At 41.0% G+C, this 25,292-nt stretch overlaps 1 protein-coding gene across 3 annotated transcripts in view; it reads right to left on the bottom strand.

Annotated features, from left to right (window-relative positions):
- LOC131105329 (nectin-2) overlaps nt 1–25,292 on the bottom strand; it is a 174,558-nt gene that overhangs the window by 97,217 nt on the left and 52,049 nt on the right. For all 3 annotated transcript variants that reach the window (XM_058053331.2, XM_058053330.2, XM_058053329.2), the window contains exons 2-6: nt 8,721–8,830; nt 7,893–8,142; nt 2,417–2,710; nt 2,160–2,277; nt 898–1,046 (exon numbers count right to left, since the gene is read on the bottom strand). In XM_058053331.2, coding sequence (XP_057909314.2) covers nt 898–1,046; nt 2,160–2,277; nt 2,417–2,710; nt 7,893–8,142; nt 8,721–8,830 — 921 coding nt within the window. The remainder of the gene's footprint in view (nt 1–897; nt 1,047–2,159; nt 2,278–2,416; nt 2,711–7,892; nt 8,143–8,720; nt 8,831–25,292) is intronic.

Raw genomic sequence — 25,292 nt, 5'->3', positions numbered from 1 at the left:
TCTTTGGCTCATTAAAAAAAAAAAAAACATGAAGTCAAGACAGCATGGAAGAAAACTTTAAATGGGAAAACAGCATGTTGGAGCACTCGCAAAAGGAGGGAGCGTCATGCAATTAAAAGTAGAACACGGGAGGAGAGGTCACACATTTACTGTACGCACACACACACACACACACACACGCACTGGACAGAGCAGCTGGACCTTCTAAACCCTTCACTACACACTTGACTGTATTTAGAATATAGAGAAATGTGCATGTGTGTGTATAACCCTGGGGACTACATGAAAGCTTAACCCACCAGGAATGTGTTGCATGTGTGATGAATAAAGACAAAAAAAGTCATGTGATGTCTACACTGTTAGTGTAGTATTTCAGCCTCTGTATCTTAACAGAAGCGGTTGAAGAAAAGGAAAAATATTCAAAAGGAATCCAAAAAAACATTCAACTTATGCATCATTATCAATAATTGTGTCCAATGATCATCGCCAAAATTTACTGGCCTACATACAGTGCCCTGCTTTTCTGCCTTGTTTAGTATCATTTGACTGACCTCTGACCAGACTGTATTTAGAATGGAGAAATGTGCATGTGTGTGTATAACCATGGGGACTACATGAAAGCTTAACCCACCAGGAATGTGTTGCATGTGTGATGAATAAAGACAAAAAAAAAGTCATGTGATGTCTACACTGTCAGTGTAGTATTTCAGACTATCTTAATAGAAGCGGTTGAAGAAAAGGAAAAATATTCAAAAGGAATCCAATATACATTCAACTTGTGCATCATTATCAATAATTGCAACAATTGTGTCCAATGTGTCCAATGACACAGCCACAATTTACTGGCCTACATACAGTGCCCTGCTTTTCTGCCTGGTTTAGTATCAATTGACTGACCTCTGACCAAAGCTGTGACCTGGTCTCTGCCCACGCCGATGCGGTTCTTGACCTCGCAGACGAAAGTCGTGTTGACAGCATCGTCCACCTTCAGGACCTTCAACTGGTTGTCTTTGATTTGGACGGTATCTGGCATCTCACCTGTCATACTGAAGGAATTTGGCTGGGTTAGCTACAAGCGACACAATTGAGTGAGTCGCAGCAACTTGAGAATAATAAAAAAAAAATGACGTTTTCGTTTAAAGGTAAAAAATTGTTGATTTTTAGTTCCTATGTTGAGATAGCAACCAGAATCTGGGTTAAGCGGAAAAATACACAAGAAAGTGAAAATTTTGACTGCGAAAGTCCTACCCATCAAACGTCAACGTGAGTGATCAAAATATACAAAATCAATGACACACACCCACAGTAATTTTTTTTCCCCTTTCTCAAGATCCAATATTCAAAAATAAAAAAAAAAATATCCTGTACATCAGTGTTTTACAACCATTTTTTGAGCCACGGCACGTTTTTTACGTTGGAAAAATTTTGCGGCACACCAATAACCAACATTATTTGCTTCTTTCAGCTTTTTCCTGATTACGAACTCGCCAAAGCAGATCCTTTTGATCCGCATATTAATTTAACCAACAATGTTACAAAATGTCACCACTACCTCTCACGTGCATCACTAAGTCTATTAGAGGAACGAGGCAATCAGCTACGTGTTGCCACACGGACGAATATTACATTGCTCTGCCAGTCTTTACACCAATGACACGCGACAATGACATAATATTTGCAGAAAATTATTAATAACATGTTAAAAAGTGATATTGAATAATTCCTCACGGCACACCTGACGATTTCTCAGTTGTTGAAAATCACTGCTGTACATGATCAAGTCTTAATGGCCGATCCGCGTTCAAGATCTCAGCACTTTCATTTTCAAGTTCTGTCCTTTCCAATTATTTCAAATTTATGTTAATGGATGAAAAAAAACACGAAGCCGAGGAAGAAAATCTGAGTCACATTGTGTGTTTTTTTCTACATGCAAGGGTTAAACCTCAAGTCACATAGTCCATTATGAGAAATTAAGTGGCTATTTCCATAATCGGAGCACAGAGCTGCAGCGGTAATAATAAAAAGTGCTGATTACAGCTCAGCGGTGTGGTGATTGCAGAGTTTGAGACGAAGGGTGAGGAGGAAAAAGGGAACAAAGGGGAGACCAAAAAAAAAAAAAAAAAAAAGAACGAGAAGAGAGCTGACATGACGGTACTCACGCTTTCCATAGGACGGTTGTCGGAACCGGGTTCCCGGTAGCTTGGCAGGTGAGCAGCACATTTGTACGACCCACGTACCAATTATTGTCATAACCCACTATTGTCACCTGGGGCGCATCTGGGGAAATGGAATGACAGAAAGGAGGTGAAAAAAAAAAATCGCACAGTTCAACAGATTCAATTAATCATTCCAAGCCAAAAGCTGTTAAGAGCTGGAACCGGCAGAATAATGAACTGATGTGCTCTGTGTCTCTTACATTGAACTTTTAGTTTCATCTGGAAGCTTTCTGGCGTTGCCTGCGTCCTGTGTGACACCACACAGCTGATGTCTTTGCCATTGTCCGCCGCCGTAGGAACCATACGGTACTCGCTGGTAATGGACACGGTGTTGTCTGAGCTCAGCTTGGATGACGTGGTGGCGTTGCCGTTGGCGGTGGTCACCCAGCGGATCTGCGCCTCGGGACGGCCGTTGAGAGACTCGCAGCGCGCCACCACCGTGGACTTGGTGGCCGCATCGACGGTTAAGGTGACGGCTGAATTCTGGGGCTTCGCTGGTGGGCGCAATGACGGAAAAGGGGAGATTAAATGAATGTTAGATGCGGGAAATGGCCGTAACACAGGCGAGGAAAATATGCACATCATTTACCGCTAATCCCACTTTCCCTTCATGAGTCTCCTCTCCCCAGAGACTGCATGGATAAACAATCACTAACACAGAACAAACACACCTTCTCCACTCTCCTTCCAGTTTTTTTATTACTCCTCTCCACTGTCCCATGCACCCAGCATTGGTAAACAATATCCCTTATTAAAAGAAGAAGGCTGATTAACTTGGTGAAGATGCTGTGAGGCGACATCTCCATCACTGCCGTCATCACAAAATGGTCTATGGCTAAAAAAATATTCCATGTATTGATTCAATCATTCATTCATTTTCTACCGCTTATCCTCACAAGGGTCGCGGGGGTGCTGGAGCCTATCCCAGCTGTCTTTGGGCGAGAGGCGGGGTACATCCTGGACTGGTCACCAGCCAATCACAGTGCACATATAGACAAACAACCATTCACACTCACATTCATACCTATGGACAATTTGGAGTCGCCAATTAACCTAGCATGTTTTTGGAATGTGGGAGGAAACCGGAGTACCCGGAGAAAACCTACGCATGCACGGGGAGAACATGCAAACTCCACACAGAGATGGCCGAGAGTGGAATTGAACTTGGATTTCCTAGCTGTGAGGCCTGCACGCTAACCACTTTGTTGCTGTGCAGCCCTGTTGTAATACATTAATTCATTCATTCTCAACCGCTTTTCCTCACGGGGGCGCAGGGGGTGCTGGAGCCTATCCCAGCTGTCTTCGGGCGAGAGGTACACCCTGGACTGGTCGCCAGCCAATCACAGGGCACATATAGACAAACAACCATTCACACTCACATTCATACCTATGGACAATTTGGAGTCACCAATTAACCTAACAATAAATAAACAAATCAAGAATAAATAAATAATAATAAAAATGCAAATAATAAAAACTTAAGAAACGTATAAAACTTATAAGAAACCACATATAGTTGGTGGGTAGACAAATTATTTTTTTTAGATTTTTTCAGCCCTGTAGACATGACAAAACACGACTATAGTCACATTTATCCTTTTTTTTATTTACAACATATTGCGCAACTGCAGGGTCTTGAGACACATGCTAACTCGCAAACTAGAGAGCTAGCTAACTAAACGGTAGCCTTCAAGTTATTTCCTTTAAACTTAAACAGCCAAAAACCTACCACTTCCACACGGACAGGGAGGATAACTATTAACAGTTATTTAACCTTTTTTGCACGGGCCGCACTAACATTAAACTTTCATATCAAGGCGGGGGCCTCAAACTAGTGTTCTGCGGGCCACATTTGGCCCATGGGCCACGTGTTTGAGACCCCTGACCTAGCATGTTTTTGGAATGTGGGAGGAAACCCGAGAAAACCCACGCATGCACGGGGAGAACATGCAAACCCCACACAGAGATGGCCGAGGGTGGAATTGAACTCGGGTCTCCTAGCTGTGAGGCCTGTGTAGTAACCACTCGTCTCCCGTGCAGCCTCCATGTATTGATATTGAATCCTATTTTGCAGAATATTACTTTGTCACGGTCAGGCGTGGAACCAATTAACCGTGATGGTAAATTGATGGGAAGACTGTACACTGCAACTCTGCACTTGTCAAACATAATAGATGCCATATCGTACCCAACAACGACATATTAAGGAGTGGGACAGGAGGACACAGGCATTACTAGTATAGCAATGTGAGCTACAATGCTAACATTACACTTAAAGCAACATCATAGTAGGGTGGCCTATGTTTAGAACATGAATGTGAATGTGACAAATGGCGGCTGATGAGCACAATGACAAGCCTCTGCATCATTAGGCAGTCAAAGGAGGGAGGCACAATGCCTTGGCAAGGGAAGAGAGCAGAAGCAGCGGCAGTGGCCAAGGTTAGTCCAACGGTTCCATTACATTAACAAGACGACAACTGATCTGACAATACCACTTATCACAGCAATTAAAGCATTGACTGGACAAGCTTTTTACCCAAATGCTACCTTTGGCGAGGGGGGGAATCCGGTGACATGTAAGCAATATAAGACCATCCTACATGTGTATGTTTTGGCCAGATAAAAAAAAAAAGACGAAGGACTAAGTGCTAAGACTAAGACTACACATTATGTGGTATTTGCTTGGCAATTCAGCCGCTAAGAGAGTTCAGATCTTAATTAATAACACATTGGACTACAATCGCAGACACATAATGTACCACATGCAGAGCAAACAACAGTTATAAAAGAACTGCTAATTGCGCTGAGAAATTAGCAATGCTAACCGTTTTTTCACTGCAAAGTGCTGAGGTGTAATGTTAATCACCGTGCATTGTTTGAGAGTATCTCTGCATTTAATATTCCATCCATCCATTTTCCTCCGCTTATCCGGGACCGGGTCGCGGGGGGCAGCAGTCTTAGTAGGGAAGCCCAGACTTCCCGGTCCCCGGCCACCTCCTCCAGCTCCACCGGGAGGACACCAAGGCGTTCCCAGGCCAGCTGTAAGACATAGTCCCTCCAGCTTGTCCTAGGTCTGCCCCGGGGCCTTTTCCTGGCTGGGCATGCCCGGAACACCTCACCAGGGAGGCGTCCGGGAGGCATTCGGACTAGATGCCCGAGCCACCTCAACTGACTCCTCTCGATGTGAAGGAGAAGCGGCTCTACTCTGAGCCCCTCCCGGATGGCTGAGCTCCTCACCCTAACAAATCTGGTTCTTGGCATTTAATAATTTGACTGGAAAATGTCTGTCCTCTGTGATATTCTATCATTATTGAGATTTGGCCAAAAAGGTTTGAGTGCCAAAAGTGACATGAGTCCCTTGACGCAAATATTGAGACAGAAGACCCCAATAAAGAAGTTCAGACTGGACTCTTGTTCTGTTTTTTTGTTTGGCTACACAAGAACCACCATTTACACAACCATTCATCCATAATTCCATGTTTCATAAAGATTGCCAAGAAAAGATTAGAATTGTACTGTGAAAGACTGCCGACAGTGAAATTATGTATTCAAAAACAAAGCCAAAACCAGCTTATCATGGTCATCAGCCATGTTTATTGTTTATATTTGACTGGAATGTCTTGAGGCTTCCCGCAGCACAAAAAAATGACAGCTACAGTAAATAACGGATGCAATTAGCTGTGATGCAAGCAAGTTGTGGCCTGCAAGTGGTGGGTGGTGGAGGGGGTTACTGGTAACCCCAAGTGGTCCATTAGTACATTTGTGGTTGAATTTGTAGCCTCAATCAGTCACAATACTGTACTATCCCAAATGCAGTGTAAGACAGCACATTCTTCCATAGACAGCAGTCTTAAAATGACAGAGTCTAGAGATTCATACATGCAAAACCAACAGGTGGTGCTAAAACAATGTCCATCCATCCATCTTTTGTACTGCTGATCCTCACTAGGCTCGCAAAACAATGTCTCCAACAAAAAAATGCAAGTCAGAGCTTTTCCTCTTGTCACTCACACAACGGCTCGCTGGAAAGTTATGGTCGGGATCAATACAGTAAAATTATGTTTTCTTGTTTTTTTTTCTTAGTTTAAGACAATGTATAGATTTATATTGTCTTCCAAAAACATTTTTTGAAAAAGATCGGTCGTCTTACATTTGTGTCAATATAATAAAATAAAATTTTGTCAGGTTACATTTTCTTGCTCTGTTGGCAGATTATTTTATTTATTTTAAGAAATGTACAATCTGTTTTGTTTTCTACGAACAAGTCTTGCAAAAGGTGGGTTGTCTTATATTCAAGATATTCAGGTCAATATGGTAAAGTGACATTTAAGCAAATTACATTGCTGTTCTGTTGCTATTTTTTTTTTTTTTTTACAAATATAGCAATTCAATTTGCATTCCAAAACCATGTAATAAAAAATATTGATCATCTTATATTCAGGCCAATAGTCAACATATATTTTGGCAGATTTATTGGGTTTAAGGAGATAACTCATCTTTTTCTGTCTTCAAAAAGCAGGTTGTCTTATATATTGCATTGGAAAGTCACATTTTCTTGTTCTACTCGCAAATTAACTTATTAGCTTATTTTATAAAATGTATAATTTGTTTATTTCTCGTCGAGGTGCAAGGCATGAATAAGATAGGCTGTCTTATATTTAAGGTGGTTATTCTAGTTCTTCTGTTATTATAAGTAAAATATCAATGAATAAAAAATATGGATCGTCTTATATTTAGGCCAATACAGTCAACTTATATTTTGGCAGGTTACTTGTCCTTGTTCCGTTGGCAGATTTATCGTGTTTTAGGAGATCACTCATCTTATTCTGTCTTCAAAAAGCAGGTTGTCTTATATATTACATTGGAAAGTCCCATTTTCTTATTCTACTTGCAAATTAACTTTTATAAAATGTATACATTTTTTATTTCTCGTCATGAATAAGATAAGCTGTCTTATATTTAAGGTGGTATTCTAGTTCTTCTGTTATTATAAGTAAAATATCAATGAATTTGGTTTTCCAAAGACAGCTCATCAAAAATGTTTGTTATCTTATGAAAATTACATTTTGTGACAAGTTTTTCCTTTTGTCTGTTGATAGATTACTTTCATTTCATCTTATATTTATTGTGGTCTTACGTTTGTGTCATTAGGATATAGTTATCCCTTGTTTATTTCAGTTGATTGGTTCCAGACCGTGAATTTCTGCAAAATTGGATTCAATATTAACAAATATAATTCTAATTAGTGCATAGAAATCCTGTTTATGACTTTCTAAATGCATGTTTTACCATTATCAGCACAGTGTAGATATGAAATAATGCCCCTTTAGTCACCTATTCTTTGTTTACAGCTGTGATACACATGTGATCACTGCACGAGACGGTCGCTGCCTTAACCATAGCAACGTAGCCTAGTTAAGCCTTCAATGTATTTATTCCAAAGTTAAGAAATGGTTTTAAATTGAGTTGGCAAGAAGGACAACATAAGAAGCCAAAAAAACTACCACTTCTGTCAGGAAGGGGAGGAACATTGGCTCATAATGGATCATCATGTCTTGTACTGACGCTTAGTGACCAGACTACTAGATATAGTAACTTGTCTTTCCACCTAGCAGAGGTCAAGTTTTAATTAATTAATTAATTGAGAACGGTAAAGGAATGATAATGGGGACTCACAAAGCATGATCAGATTGGTGATGCCTTGCTTATTGCCACCAGGGTAGGAAGCATAGTCGCAGATGTATTTCCCTTCGTCTGTCATGCGGACATCATTGATCTGGATGGAGGGGTTCGCCATGTCGGCGGGGTTCTGGTTGAAGCGGACTCTACCCTTGAGAGGCGAATCAGGGTAGTTTGGATCAAAGCTTGGGTGAAGCACAGCGATGTTCATCCTCTCTCCTTCTTTGGGCTCGTAGATCCACGTAACCTTAGTTGGAGCACAAAGAGTGGACACTAGTTAGCTTTTTAACACTTTAGTTTTATAACTATGATAAAGAACCTTCTATTATGCCATAAAGGCTGCATAGAGAGCACCAAAAAAATCACATAAGTGGAGCAGGTATGAATATGGATGAGCATTTTCAGGAGCAGCACGCCATCGCCTTGCTTCCTCCTCCGACTCCCCCAAGCGCCCTCTCAGCTGCTCCGAGAGACTTTCCACTTCATTGAGATGCAACTAAGGAGCGTCCCCCATTACCATATTCAATCCCCTAAAGCGAAATGAAGCTTAGCATTGTTTGTTTGCCGTAACATTAAGCCTAAATGTGATAAAACCCTATTACTAGCCTTAGGATTATTTCTCTGGGCCATGATTTGTTAGATTAAGATTTAATGCTGCAAGCAAAACAAGGCACCGGTCCTAAAACTGTCTTTTCAATTGACAATTGCGAGTGAGAGAGCCAAGCAATTTCAACAAATTGTTGGCAGAGTGAGATCCAATTCTGCCATTTTTTTTTTTATTCAAAGTTCTTACACAACCAACAAAAACTTCGAATCAGGTCTAACCATTGTGAGCTGGATCCCCGTGGTGTCCGCAAAGGCACAGCGCAGGTTCACCGTCTGACCCGGATACGACAGCACCTCCGGTTCCACCTTCACAAGCTGACCTGACGTTCCTAAAAAAAACACACACACAAAGAAATAGAAACATTAATTTATGTCGTTACTGTTTTGCTCAAAGTCAGACAGGAGATGAGAGAAAATGGGAGCACATAATAAAACCCTCCCGATGACAAATGATGGCACAAAAATGTCTGTTGCAACATATGAAAGCCAGGCAAGTAGGCCAGGAGCCTTCTCTCCCTGCATGACTGTGCCTGCGTGGACACAGAGAAGAGGCCGAAATAGAAAATAAAACAAACACACACACACACACAAAAGAACGAAGGCAGTTGCACATAAGTCATAAATCATCCAGATGGGATATGCTTTTCTATCACCTCCCACTCGCCGATACCAACGCATTCCTGCATAACGGCAAGAAGTCAAAATAAATATGGTTTTGTTACGGTGCAAGAAACTGAGCGCTGGAGCTTTAGAACCACAATCTGTGTGTGTGTGTGTGTGTGTGTGTGTGTGTAATCCAGGTCTCTGTGAAAATGTAATTACTTGTATGAGTAAGCCGGCATTAAGTATATGTCAGCAAGATGGCACCTGTTTCAAGAAAAAGTGGATTACCTGCGCAACTTCAAAAGTCTGCAGCTTGAGCCTGCACGTGCCACATTCTGTGTGTGGGTTCTCTGTTCACATGCTAGGACTCAAGTTTTGTTTTTTTTTTTAATTCCAACAGTCTACAGCAAACAACCAAAATGAAAAGATAAGCTGTATTGTTTTTTTTTTGTTTTTGTTTTGTTTTGTTTTTTTACATTCGGCCGCTCTGCTGTGCACCAATCTTTTCTTTTCCCTTATTGATTGAAGAGCAGAGTGGTTGCATTGTTTTAATAAACCAGGTGCAGAAAACCTTTAAATTTAATTCTACGTTTAAAACAAATGAAAAGCAAAAGCAAAACAAGTGAGTGGAAAAAATAATGCTGCGTGAGTGCTGCAGTCACTGGAGAGTTGCGGTTCATTGGAGGAAACAAATTCCAACAAGTACCATGACATTGTGAAGCAGAGCTTTGTAATATTTTCTCAGCTGCTAAAAAGGAACACATTTTTTTCTATAATATTCTTACTATTACATGCTGATCTTATATAGTGTGCTTATAGCATTTGCAGCACAACTGCAAACAATTCTAAAAGTGAGAAAAATGTTGGCAAATTTATTTGTATGGAAAAAGCATCAAAGCGTAACACAAACATATTGAACCGAACCGTGAATTTTGTGTATCATCTCATACCTAAATGTCAAACCTGTGCACTTCTGGTAATTTCCATGCCGTGTGGTTGAAAGGCTATTTATGCATTTTTGGCCTATGCCTGTTTATGTGGACATTGCCTTTGATAGTTTGTTAGACAATTATATGATGATTAATTGAAGAACACCTTGGCCTCACAGCTAGAAGACCCGAGTTCAATTCCACCCTCAACCATGTCTGTGTGGAGTTTGCATGTTCTCCCTGTGCATGTGTGGGTTTTCTCCGGGTACTCCGGTTTCCTCCCACATTCCAAAAACAAAAAAAGGTCAGGGGTCTCAAACACGCAGCCCGCGGGCCAAATTTGGCCCACAGGACACTAGTTTGAGGCCCCCGTCTTGATATGAAAGTTTAATGTTAGTGCGGCCCGTGCAAGTTTGATATGAATGCTGTATGGTATCATGTACCCAGAAAAAATTATTACGTTTGATTAATGTTCATGTTAAAGGTTAAATAACTGTTAATAGTTATCCTCCCTATCCGTGTGGAAGTGGTAAGTTTTTGGCTATTTAGGTTTAAAGGAAATAACTTGAAGGCTATCGTTTAGGTCGCTAGCTATTTTGCGAGTTAGCATGTGTCTCAAGACCCTGCAGTTGCGCAATATGTTGTAAATAAAAAAAAGTATAAATGTGACTATAGTCGTGTTTTGTCATGTCTACAGGGCTCTAATAATGCTTTGTTAATTTTAATCTGAAAAAAATAATTTGTCTACCCACCAACTATATGCAGTTTCTTAAGTTTTTATTATTTGCCGTTTTATTATTATTATATTTATTTATTACTGATTTATTCTTGATTTTTTTTATTTATTTTTCATCTTATTTTGTGCAGAAAAATAAAAATTAAGATATTTGAGAACAGTGGAATGTTTTATCAGAGCTTTTATTGTAGAAAATCGGAACCAAAGCACTGAAAAAGTTTGTATATTTTTCTGTTTTTAATAAATGCGTTTTGTTTTTTTTGGAAAACCTGATGCGGCCCAGCCTTGCCCAGACCCTAGCTCCAGTGGCCCCCAGGTAAATTGAGTTTGAGACCCCTGTGCTAGGTTAATTGGCGAATCCAAATTGTCCATAGGTATGAATGTGAGTGTGAATGGTTGTTTGTCTATATGTGCCCTGTGATTGGCTGGCGACCAGTCCAGGGTGTACCCCGCCTCTCGCCCGAAGACAGCTGGGATAAACTCCAGCACGCCCAGGACCCTTGTGAGGATAAGCGGTAAAAATGAATGAATGCTTTACATAGCATAATGTGCGAAATTGAATTTCCAGCATGCTAAAAATGAATAAAGTCTTCCTACAACCATTTGCGCCTTGTTACCTCCTGTGTCCCACACAAGGTCCCGATTCAAGAGTGAGTTGGCCACCACAGTGTATGACAAGCTTTATATGGTCACACAACAATGAAAGCAAATGTCCCCTTAAAACAAACGATTACCAGCGGATCTAGTTCAACCGGTTCACATGGAGCCAGAGCGCTTGTGTTGAAACCAATATCATCAGGAGACACACACACACACACACACACACACACACACAGTATGTATGGGAGTGCAAACCCATAGGATGAGAGATAAAAGGAAAGGGCACCGCTGTCTTTTCTTTTTGACGAGCAATAACCACCACACCTTTTCTTCTCCGGGGAGAGATGTGAGCTATCAATACGAGAGCAAACGGGCGGAATGAGTAAAAGAAAAGAGCAAGAAGAAGGAAGAAAACAAGGCCGATCCTAGAATAACAGCAGCTCTCCCAGGACCAGCCCAATTTGCAACCACAAAACAACACCCTTGTAGCCCACAGAGGAACCTTTGGACAAGCACCAGGCGTGCCCGTGGGAAGACAGAAAAGAAATGCAGCATTTTTCTCTCCACAGGCCATGTGCATTCCTGCACTTGAAGATCCTGTGATAGCTTCATCGCAGAGCTCCTTGACTTGTGGTCCTTTCTCTGTCTGGGGGTGTTTCTGCAAAGCAGGAGAAGCCTTTGTCCGTCAACTTAAAGGAATCAGACTAGCTGCTGATTAGCTCTGGGAATGGGAGTTCTACTTAAGGAGCGAGCCAAGGAAAAATGAAACTAGACCTCTTGATTACCTATCTTGATTGGAGAGATTGAATAGAGATCCCCACCCGAAATGTCATTAAATATAAAAGGTAGAGAAGATGTGGTCTTAATTGTTGTTGTACTCTCCTGTTAAAAAAAAACCTAACATGCATGTTTTTGGAATGCACGCCATACAGAAATGCCCAAGCGGAGAATCTCCCGGAGATCTCCTGACTGTGTGACCAACATGCTAACCACTGACCCACCGTGCAGCCATATATACAGTATATATACACAGTATTATATTATTGATTGTTTTTTCACTTGTTCTTACATGTGAACACAACACAGACGTGCGTTCCCAGGCCAGTTGAAAGCCTCTCAAACGCATCCTTCTACCGGTCTGACGTGCCCTGAACACCTACCTCCCCCAGGGAGGCCTCCTTAAGGCATCAAGACCAACTCATCGGGCTCCACTTTTTAATAAAATGTATTGTGTACAATAAATGCATTGTTTATTTGGGAAATACATGTGGTGGCATCAGAATAAAATAAGCTTACAAAATGTGACCTGATATTAGGGGTCAAACTATATTGACAGTTACTATGGTACACATAATGTCATTGTATGGTCATATCACCTCGCACTTCGGTACGAGGTACATTATTTAAAAAAAATAAATTAAAAAAATGTATTATGGAAAGCAGGAAGTGAACAAATGAAACAGTTACTGATTGTAAAAGTACCAGATGGAGGGGTAGGATTTAATAAGCTTTGCTTCTTCCTACTCCTTTTGGACATGTGGAACTGTGAACTGATTATGTGATGCATTCAATTGTAATCTGATGCATGTTCAAATGAAATAAAACCATTAACATTACCAAAACAAAAGTATCGGACTCGATCAGCAGATATTGGCACTTCGCTCCGGCATGTTTATCCAGCAGATACAGGCCAACGACCGTAATCACAACAACACCTTGTGCCAACATGCAGTTTTATGTTAAAGTCCAAAAAAGATGTTGCCAATGAGTGTAACACTTATACAACCTTGAAGTAAATGGGTCAGTTTTTCCACATACAGTACATACTGTTGCTCTTCATTGAACAGTATCACATCAAGCCTTTTCTAACATTCCACACTACACAATGAGTAATAAAAGTATGCATGATTCATGACGAAATTAAACTGTTATTGGTATGAGCTAATAATCAAGCTGTGGATAACCAAGTATCGGATCGGAACTTGTATCGGACACCCCGACTTGACATTATAGGAAAGCACCATTGGCAATATCAGTATTGGTAATCAAGTATTGGTATATCGGTATCAGTAAAAAGCCAATATCAAGCATCTATGTATTCAATCCACCTGATGGCATTTTGGTTGGTAATATTTAATCTACATCACAAAAGCTGTCTGATCCCTTACTTTCTGCATATGTTCCTTTACTGATCCAATGGCAAATACCATTCATTCATTCATTTTCTACCGCTTAGCCTCACAAGGGTTGCAAGGGGTGCTGGAGCCTATCCCAGCTGTCTTCGGGCAAGAGGGTACATCCTGGACTGGTCGCCAGCCAATCACAGGGCACATATAGACAAACAACCATTCACACTCACATTCATACCTATGGACAATTTGGAGTCGCCAATTAACCTAGCATGTTTTTGGAATGTGGGAGGAAACCGGAGTACCTGTAGAAAACCCACGCATGCACGGGGAGAACATGCAAACTCCACACAGAGATGGCAGAGGGTGGAATTGAACCTGGGTCTCCGAGTTGTGAGGTCTGCATGCGAACCACACGACCACCATGAAGCCCCTGACAAATACCAGTGTCTTCTTGTTTTTTTTTTTTTTACATTTTTGTTCCGGACAAGAGTACTGGACAAATAGTATGAATGTAATCTAAAATAAGTAGCCTAAGTAGCCTTGAGTAACGTCTGTTTCAGGACACAGTGTCCACATATGACATGACGGCGGAGCAAAAAAAAAGAAAACAAAACAGGCTGTCTGTCATTCTGAAGCAATAAGAGAAGAGCCAACACAGGTCAACTCTTGCCGGAGCTCAGCAGAGAGACAGGCTGGCCTTATGAGACGCTACACAGCCTAAGGGATATGAATATCACACACACACACACACACACACACACACACACACATACACATGCACATGCACCATGAGACATAAGATAGAAACAGGTCCCTCGAACCAGAGCCCTTAAGACGCCGTGGTTTGGTGTCATTCAAGTCACGGCGACATTCTAAGACGAGGCAGATATTTTTCTTTTAAAAGAATAATTGCAAGTATAAATATTTAGAGAGTAGTGGTCATATGAAAAAAAGAGGGGCGGGGGTGAGGAGTCTACTGGAAGAACTGAGGGAATTGGAGAATAAAAAGGCAGTTCAAGGGTAAGGGAACAAAAGAGGAGAAAGGATAGAAGGGAAAGGAGAGTGGCAAAGACGTGTGTCGCCGCCGCTCGTCTTTATAGTCTGCTTCAAGACGCCGATGGCTCCCTTTCAAGAGGGCCGTCGAAACAAGCTCTGTCACCTATGCTTACGTCTCATAACGGGCCGTGCAAACACAAATGCCAATAACGACGTGGCCGTGACATTTCCGTATTTCCCACCGTCGGCCTGTTAAGAGGGAAAGGATCATGGGCACGATGGGGGTGGGGTGGGGGTGGGGGGGTATGGATGGAAGGGTGTGAAAAGAACAACCGTGCCAGGAATCGGGAATGAATGAAGGGGCGCTAAATGTGGTGAAAAAAACGAAGAAGAGGATGTGGACGGGTGGGTGGCAGGGGGAGGGGGGGACGACAATGTGATAAACAAGGTTAACAGGAGACTGGCTGGAGGGACAAAAGCGCGACAAATAAGGTGGTGAGGAAGTGGGTGAAAAATGGAGCTAGTCAGAGGCACCTGGCCAAATGAAAGAGGCTCAGGTTGGAAGAAACAGAGCGAAGCAAGACGCCAGGATGGGCTGCAATACACAACTGACCTTGTACGCTTGCCATCACAGGCGTAAAAAGGAAGAAAACAAAGTACAGCAATTGAAAAAAAAAAGCCAGAGTGGAGTCAATCAATGTACAGTACATGTACACTTTAGTCTTCAGATCTCCATCAAGGAATTCTACTTTCTATAAGGCAACAATTAATATTAATGTCGTGTTACTCATAGTATCCATAAAAGGATACCATATGATCAAGCACTTAGATAACCTCGAACAGTACAGTACTGTATTGAATGCGACAATATAACCTTCATATACCAATATTAAGGTGTCATGGCGGTCGAGTGGTTAGCGTGCAGACCTCACAGCGAGGAGACAAGGGTTCGATCCCACCCTCGGCCATCTGTGTGTGGAGTTTGCATGTTTACAATATGCTACAGTTGAGTATGCTGGAAAATATACACTGGAAACAAGTAAACATACATTAAATGATGCAATGTCTTTGAATGCAACCCCTCATTGCTCATAATAAATAGGAAGTAGTGTCAAGTGAATTGAATCTTATAGCTTGATTTAAATTTAGCTTGATGTCTATCATTCTCTCCATAAAATGCTGCAAAAAAAAGTTATATTTCAAACATGGTTGCAAATGGTGATTAATCATGATTCATTTATTTAAACCGATTAATTAAGTAATCAGGGCTGCACGGCGGTCGAGTGGTTAGCCACTGGCCTCACAGTTGGAGACCCGAGTTCAATCCCACCCTCGGCCATCTGTGTGTGGAGTTTGCATGTTCTCCCCTACAGTTAAGTATGCTGGAAAATATATACTGGAAACAAGTAAACATACTACATTAAATGATGCAATGTCTTTGAACGCAACCCCTCATTGCTCATAATAACTCGGAAGTAGTGTCAAGTGAATTGAATCTTTTAGCTTGATTTAAATTTTTCAGTTAATCTTGTCATGTCTATCGTTCTCTCTATAAAATGCTGCAAAAAAAGCAATATTTCAAACATGGTTGCGAGTGGTGATTAATCATGATTCATTTATTTAAACCGATTAATTAAGTAATCAGGGCTGCACGGTGGACGAGTGGTTAGCACGCTGACCTCACAGTTGGAGACCCGAGTTCAATCCCACCCTCGGCCATCTGTGTGTGGAGTTTGCATGTTCTCCACTACAGTTAAGTTATGCTGGAAAATATACACTGGAAACAAGTAAACATACATTAAATGATGCAATGTCTTTGAACGCAACCCCTCATTGCTCATAATAACGAGGAAGTCGTGTCAAGTGAATTGAATCTTTTAGCTTGATTTAAATTTTTCAGTTAATTTGGAGCTGTTAATACATACAAAGTGGAAGTTAATCTTGTCATGTCTGTCGTTTTCTCCATAAAATGCTGCAAAAAAAGTAATATTTCAAACATGGTTGCGAATGGTGATTAATCATGATTAATTTATTTAAACCGATTAATTAAGTAATCAGGGCTGCACAGTGGTTTCCTCCCACATTCCAAAAACATGCTAGGTTAATTGGTGACTCCAAATTGTCCATAGGTATGAATGTGAGTGTGAATGGTTGTTTGTCTATATGTGCCCTGTGATTGGCTGGCAACCAGTCCAGGGTGTACCCCGCCTCTCGCCCAAAGACAGCTGGGATAGGCTCCAGCACCCCCCACGACCCTCGTGAGGAAAAAGCGGTAGAAAATGAATGAATGAATGAATGAATGAATACCAATATTATGATGAAAATCAAGCAAATTGTTCCTATCCTTTAATTTAAATGAAATAAAAAAAATGGCTAAATGAGCTAACAAAATGAACTAAAATCCACATACAAGGCACAAAAAGCATTTTAATGGTGAATCTAGTACTGTATTCTTCATTGGCCAGTAGGTATCTCTGTTCCCGAGGGAAGACCTTTACTGTGACACTGCTCTAGGGAGTTTTATATACGTCCCTTACATTGCTTATTCAATCTCTTTCTGTCTACTGCAGGGGTCAGCAACCTGCGGCTCCAGAGCCGCATGTGGCTCTTCAGACTCTTTATTGTGGCTCCCTTTGCGATGCTTGAATATTTTTAACACCCGATTGGGGAAAATGCACGTCTTTTGTAATGAGTTTTAAAAAATCCAACTTTGTCTGAGACCATGAATGCATCCTGAGTGAGTTCTGACTGCTATCCAGTTCAGTACATGAAGAAAAACAAGTAATACTTACCTACAAATCTAAAAAATAAATTCGAGATAATTTAAAAACAGCGGCATGGGAACTTGTTTTTACGTTTACAGTAGTTTACACATACATTTATGTAAGTTTATCTCCAAAACTAGCAAGAGTACTCCAACTCGTCTTTTCTTATCTGAACTACTTTGATACCCCCAAATTCCCTCCAATGTTGTTTTAAACATACTATATGTTTTGCGGCTCCAGGCTATTTTTCTTCAGTGGGCATTGGGTAAAATGGCTCTTTTCATAGTAAAGGTTGCCGACCCCTGGTCTACTGTATTGGGTAGTACGAATGTAAAGCCATGGAAAGCCACAAGGAAGTACGCTATCCAGAAAAAAAAGAAGCTGCCAATGCTGGAATCTTATCTTATTTATATCTAATGTGTGGTTTTTTATGATTATATCTATACAAACATAAAGATGACCATAGAAGTCTCATTTCATGTCATGAGGGCTCTAATGTTAAAAAAAGTTTTCTATTTAGAGGATCAATTAATTTTATTAATATGAAATCCTACTTCACAGAAATTCACTTATCACCATAAGTGCTGGAACCAATTAACAGTAATAAACGAGGGATAAGGGACAAACAGGATCAGTAACAAGCTGCATGGCTTTACAGATGAAATCTAACACAGATGCATGATGTAATTTGTTAAATTACAATTTGTAATTTAATATAATAAATATTTAATATAATTAATTTTATATAATGAATTTTAATTTGATTATTTGATATTTTATTAAAATTTGGGAAAATTTTGAAAATTTTGAAAATTTTGAAACGTGTAAAGCATTGAAGAGACGTTTTGCTATGAGCCAGTCCAAGAAATGTTTTTTTTGCAAGTAAACATTGCAAGTTTTGCAATGTTTACCTGGGTGAAAAGAGGTTTTACTTGATTGACAGCTGACTTGAGCCTGCTAAATTGTGTCCCACCGTTCCAGAAAGGTTTGATGGTATACGTTTAGTAGTTTTAGTGTAATAGTAACTACCTAATAAGAAAACTAGAGCCCGGACCACCACTGAGGCAAGCCAATGCTAATTTGCATTAGCACCACATTATGCAGCTTTACAGATGCCTAAATGTTGTCATTAGAATTTGTCAATAATTCACAGAGAAATTAAAGAAAAGAAAAATGCCCCCTCTCATGTCAGCCAAAGTGCACCGCACCATTATGCAGATCCAAAGTTTTGTGTTAAGTAGTTTTTGCATAATCCAGTGAAAAGAACAAATAAAACTGCCATGAAAAACACACAACATAATAAAAATCCTAATTTTCTCCGCCGCCTATCTGGGACAGCTTGTGTGCATACAAAACAAACACTTTTTTAGCCTGACTCTGCTCGCCTCGATTCCTCAGAGGCTGACTTTGACGCCTAATGGCATCCGTGCCCTCTGTGTGATCCCCCTGCTATAAAGCGGAGAAAAAAAGCACCACACCCGAGGGGGTAGGCAGTCACCTAAAAAAGCTAATGGCCTTCAGAGCTAACCCACTCGGGCCACTTCATGAAGCGAGTGGCTATGGACTGACAGGTGCGCTGCTGGCTAAGCGCTGCTGTTGTCCGCGTTCCTGAAGATTGCATCCAATCACGGAGGAGAACACGTGGGAGTATTATTGGTGTGGCCTTTCACTCTTGTCTCCGTAGCATCTATAGCTAATTATGCTGTCATTATTTCTGCAGGTTTGTGGAAAAGATCTCAGTTTGTATTTATCTCTTGTTTTTTACTTGTTGTGGCCACCCACTCCACTCGTGAAAAATAATAGCTTCGACACAGGGCAGTCACTATTCAGCCCTGATATGGAATCCGTTTCCACTCGCTTTCTTCATCCCTAAAGCCAGGCTTTTTTTTTTTTATTTTTATTAAAGTCGAATGACATTGATTCACAGCCAAACCTATCAAACCTATGACTTGGCAAGCCCCCATTTTGGACCCGGGGGTGGCACCAGTGTAATGAAATGAGGTTTCCCCCGATACCACAGGACTCAATTGGGCCAGAGTACAATGAATGTGAATGAATGTCAATGAGGGTAGCTTTATTAACACAGTAGCATACATTCATTCATTCATTTTCTACCGCTTTTTCCTCACGAGGGTCGCAGGGGGTGCTGGAGCCTATCCCAGCTGTCTTCGGGCGAGAGGCGGGGTACACCCTGGACTGGTCGCCAGCCAATCACAGGGCACATATAGACAAACAACCATTCACACTCACATTCATACCTATGGACAATTTGGAGTGGCCAATTAACCTAGCATGTTTTTGGAATGTGGGAGGAAACCGGAGTACCCGGAGAAAACCCATGCATGCACGGGGAGAACATGCAAACTCCACACAGAGATGCCCGAGGGTGGAATTGAACCCTTGTCTCCTAGCTGTGAGGTTTGCGCGCTAACCACTAGACCGCCGTGCCGTCCACACATCCAAAAATTGGATTTTTTTTTTCCCTTTTTCTATCTTGTTCGTTTAATCCCTGGCCTTGAACGCAGCAATTAAAACTCATAAATGCCATTTAAATACTCTGATGATGTCCTTTTAAACACCACGCAAAGTGCTTGATTTCATTTAATAACTAATGATACAATAACTGAATGAAAATGCATTATGTGAGCAGTGAATTGCAGAAAAAGGCTAGTATTTCATTCAATAAGCGAGGAATGATAAGTGCATCAAGTGCATCACGCTTTTGTAACGCCTGACAGGTATAATACCACCTCTACACTTAACACATGAATGAAAGGAACTGTTTTTTTTTACGGTGACGCTGCTCCCAAGAGGGCACTAACCTTTGAACGAGTACTGTTTACATGTGTACCCACGACATGCATTGTTTTCCAGCATGGCTATGCATTGTCACCGCCATTTCCTGCATTCCTGAAGCGGTCACAGTATCAGTTGATCCCCCACATGACGCCACGCTATAACAGACTTTGTTAATTCTTGTATGTGCAAGTCACTTACAAGACGCTGAGCCCTAGAGAAGAAGCGGTGCCTATATTATCTCACAGCTGCAGTACTATTTTACTTCCTGAAGACCAGGGGACAATACAAAAAGAAGACATAACCCCAACTGGAAAAATAAACACACAGTGTAGATACTGAAATGCCTAACTAGAAGAACCATTTTGGCAATTGTGATCAGTTAACAGTACTTCACAAGGAAGGTCTAAGAGGCTACAGAAATAACCCCCCCACCCGGACTTGTTCCAAAAAGGTAGTGGAAAAATTAATCCACTCAGGAGAATGCCATACGCTTCGATATGCGCCGAGATTTACTGTATAATCATTCCACACATGCTCAGTGAGTAATGTTTTGCCAGATTGCTGCCAAGTTTCACCCAAATTGGCAATATTGATCAAAAACATGTACTGCGAGTCCCCCTAAAGATGTGCTTCAAATGTTGTACACAACAGTTCAAGAGGAGAAGAGTTACTTACAGCGCACGGCTGTGATTTATAGTGGTTTGAAAGTGTTTGGATAAAAATTGTACATACAATATGAAACTCCAAAGAATTCATGTAAATTAATTCTTGTCAATGTAAATATTTTCTTAAAAAGATGGCAGCACTGCATATAGTTGTCTCAAATGAAATTCAAATGCCTTCAAATGACAAATATGTTGCTGACAGTTGTAAATGGATGTATAGTTCAGGGGAGATTAAAATTGTAATAGTGTGCTCATTTCCATACAATGCTTGTCCTCATTATGATTAACTCATTTGCTACCAAAAATGTATTAGAGCTGTCAAATGATTAATCATTGTAATGAGATTAATAATGTAATTAATTAATCATTTGATTAATTAATTCATTCATTCATTCATTTTCTGCCGCTTATCCTCACAACGATTGCAGGGGGTGCTGGAGCCAATCCCAGCTGTCTTCGGGCGAGAGGCGGGGTACACCCTGGACTGGTCGCCAGCCAATCACAGGGCACATATAGACAAACAACTATTCACACTCACATTCATACCTATGGACAATTTGGAGTCGCCAATTAACCTAGCATGTTTTTGGAATGTGGGAGGAAACCGGAGTACCCGGAGAAACCCCACGCATGCACGGGGAGAACATGCAAACTCCACACAGAGATGGCTGAGGGTGGGATTGAACTCGGGTCTCCTAGCTGTGAGGTCAGCGCGCTAACCACTCTACCGCCGTGCAGCCCTGATTACTTAATTAATCACGATTAATCACCATTCGCAACCATGTTTGAAATATTACTTTTTTTGCAGCATTTTATGGAGAGAACGATAACAGACATGACAGGATTAACTTCCACTTTGTATGTATTAACAGCTCCAAATTAACTGAAAAATGTAAATCAAGCTAAAAGATTCAATTCACTTGACACTGCTTCCTAGTTATTATGAGCAATGAGGGGTTGCGTTCAAAGACATTGCATCATTTAATGTATGTTTACTTGTTTCCAGTGTATATTTTCCAGCATACTTAACTGTAGCATATTGTAAATTCCAACAGGGCTGTTTCTAGGCATGCACCTATGGGAGTCACAAATGTGAAGGGTGCATTATGCATTACGCATGCATTATACATACACACTCAGCACTGCTTTTCCTCCACTGGGGAAAAAACAGCTATTTATTAACTATGTCCCCAGTTGAGTGAACAAATATAGACATTATATTAACCTTTGCTTTCAGTCGTTGATTATGAGGTTGTCTAACGGAACGCTTTCTCGATTTCTTCACAGCCCAGATCGCCCCTACCATCCCCTCCCTTCAGTAAACATCCAATCACTGTTAGTATGCAAATGAACCATGAAGCAGTGCTGTGGTGTCAGGTGTCAGGTTTCAAAACAGCCACGGAGATGAAAGATGAGAGATGAGGGGAGCAGTCTTGCGCCGCTTCAGGCGGAATTATCACCTCTGAAAGTTTGAGGGGGGATGTGGCCGGTTATTTAGGGGGTGGGGAACCCTTTGTAGAGCCACATCTGAATTAAGAGTTACTTACACAAACACACACGCACACATTATAAAGCAGTTTGTGATGTTAGGAGTGTCCCTGAATGCATCTCGCTGAATGAGGTAGTTTGTTTCCCTGGATGAACGGACTGGAGATTTGTGAATTAGAGATACATACGGTATAAAGTGTTGGAATTGTTGTTGGCATGTCCAGGTCAGAATGAAGTTATAAAAGAGCGTCACATTCTGTGTGAATGCGTTTGGATGCTCACTGTGCTTACGTTGGCTGTCACAAGATAACAGGAGTGCTTGCTTTGGTGCGTATGCATTAATTTCACACAAAAAAAGTTTACATAAGTAATTATTAAATAAATTGGTTACAGTCGCTAACATGTTATTATTGTTGTTTAGATAATTTGGCTAAATATTTTATGTTAAATTTGTGTCAAATTGTAAGTTATGCAGCTAGGAGACCCGAGTTCAATCGCACCCTCGGCCATCTCTGCGTGGGTTTTCTCCGGGTACAACAATGCGTTGTATTGTGGCGTTCCATAAAAATGAGCAAACAGCAGCTTTTCAAAGTAAAATAAATACGCACATACGAGCGTAGAACACCCATCGTCTTCCTAAACATATAAATCCCCAGGCCGTGTGTCTTCACTGTGACGCATTTTTCTCGCTCCAACGCACTCCAAATTTAGACATTCATTGACTCATTTGGACCAGTGCAAACACACGAGACCCCCCCCCCCCACACACACACACACACAAAGCTCATCATTCTTTGCTAAATGTTACCAGCCTCACCGGCAGTCAAATGCCACACAAAATAATTTATGACATTTGTGACACTCGGAATTACCTGACTATTCAGTGACCTTTTTATCTGAATATTTAAAACACTTTTATAGGCTACACAGTAGGACAACGACACAGGCCTAATAGAGTGTGAATTGATTGTTGAAAGTTATCTCTATGATCGTGGAATTGGCTGTTGATTAATCATGTTTAACGCTCTCAAAATGCAGTGCAGTACTTGATTGCAACCGGCAGAAGAGTGGCGATGTAAATATTCGTCGGATAACAACCACGGTTCCACTGTACCTCTAATAGTCTAAAACAGGGGTCTCAAACATGTGGCCCGAGGCCCCCGCCTTGATATGAAAGTTTAATGTTAGTGCGGCCTGCGCAAGTTTGATATGGATGCTGTATGGTATCATGTACCCAGAAAAAATTATCATGTTTGATTAATGTTCATGTTTAAGGTTAAATAACTGTTAACAGTTATCCTCCCTATCCGTGTGGAAGTGGTAAGTTTTTGGCTATTTAAGTTTAAAGGAAATAACTTGAAGGCTACCGTTTAGGTCGCTAGCTCTCTATTTTGCGAGTTAGCATGTGTCTCAAGACCCTGCAGTTGCGCAATATGTTGTAAATAGAGTATAAATGTGACTATAGTCGTGTTTTGTCATGTTTACAGGGCTCTAATAATGCTTTGTTAATTTTAATCTGAAAAAAATAATTTGTCTACCCACCAACTATATGTGGTTTCTTGTTTTTATTATTTGCCGTTTTATTATTATTATTATTATTATATTTATTTATTACTGATTGATTGATTTTCTTTATTCTTGATTTGTTTATTTTACATCTTATTTTGTGCAGAAAAATAAAAATTAAGATATTTGAGAACAGTGGAATCAGAGCTTTTCTTGTAGAAAATCAGAACCAAAGCACTGAAAAAGTTTGTATATTTTTCTGTTTTTAATAAATGCGTTTTTTTTTGGAAAACCTGATGCGGCCCAGCCTTGCCCAGACCCTAGCTCCAGTGGCCCCCATGTAAATTGAGTTTGAGACCCCTGGTCTAAAATGTGATCCTGCCATGGCCTTCATAGGCTGCAGTTTGGAACAGCACCAACCTGTAACTGCTTACTGCTCGGCAAAGCTGCACATGGCTGGATCCTCTGACCTTCACAGCCATGTACAGATGTGTGAGCAACCCCCCCACACACACAATGTGGATGTAGATGCTTTGGTATGCAGTGAGCATGAGAGTGGGAAAGGCAGCTTAAAATTTGACAGGCAAGGCGGCTTTTGACAAGCCGAGAATAAAACTAAGAAATGAAGACTTGAGCGGCACGTCTCATCTTCTTATTGACCTTTCCAATGGACTCTCCGTGGGGGGTGTTGCTTGAATCAATAGCACACGACAAGGTTTCATAAGTAGCTACGCTGTGTGCGCATTCTCCAGTGACATTCTTTTAGAAGCCGTCCGATGCTGTACACTTGTGTCGCGAGTCCAAAAGTACATTTTGAAAGACACAGAAAAGACGCATGACAGGGGGCTTCAGTCTCTTACAGAAAGGTTGCATGCCCGGGGAAAGGGAACAGCAGCTGTGATGCAACCAGATCAGAAGGTGCAAGGAAGGAGGAAGGGCTTCATTTTCACTTTGTTCGACATGATGTGATGAAATATTTGATATGTGAGCATAGATGAAGTACAGCGAGGGGAGAAGTGAGGAAAGTCATGCAAGACGAGTCGAGAGGTGGATCAGAACAGGCTTCAAAGTGCCAAGGAGAAATGAACAGCTGGAGGAGAAACCTGCACGCGTATGTGTGTATCATACAGTATGTGTGTAGGCTGATGCATATTCCTATTAAGATGCCTGTTTATACAAACATGCCCCGAGTAAAAGATGATATTATTTGCAAAAAAATAAGCGTTTACCAATTCAATTTAGTGCATCATATTAATACCAATGGCCCGGGAGGGATATATGGAAATACTTATGCTAAAAAAAAAACTGCCTGAACTTTACCTCAAAATGCTAAACAAAAAAAATGTCCTCTGTCCAGGAGGTTGAGCATCTGATTTGGTGGGGGGGCGGGGGGGGATAGTAATAGTCGTATACAAGGTTCAATTTTGAAGGGGGCAATCCGATGAATCACCTGGGAGGAATCCATTAAAGAACAAATGGTGGAATAGTGGTGCGTCTTCACAATGGAGGACCCTTAGATGATTTCTGCACGCCCTTCCATGACTGAACATGAAGACCGGATTTCGGACTGTT

Source organism: Doryrhamphus excisus, linkage group LG5 (genome assembly GCF_037039965.1).
Source record: "Doryrhamphus excisus strain RoL-2023G ecotype Guam linkage group LG5, RoL_Dexc_Guam_v1.1, whole genome shotgun sequence".
Lineage (NCBI taxonomy): Eukaryota > Metazoa > Chordata > Actinopteri > Syngnathiformes > Syngnathidae > Doryrhamphus > Doryrhamphus excisus.
Note: the sequence above shows the minus strand (reverse complement) of the source record. Positions and strands in the feature narration are given on the sequence as shown.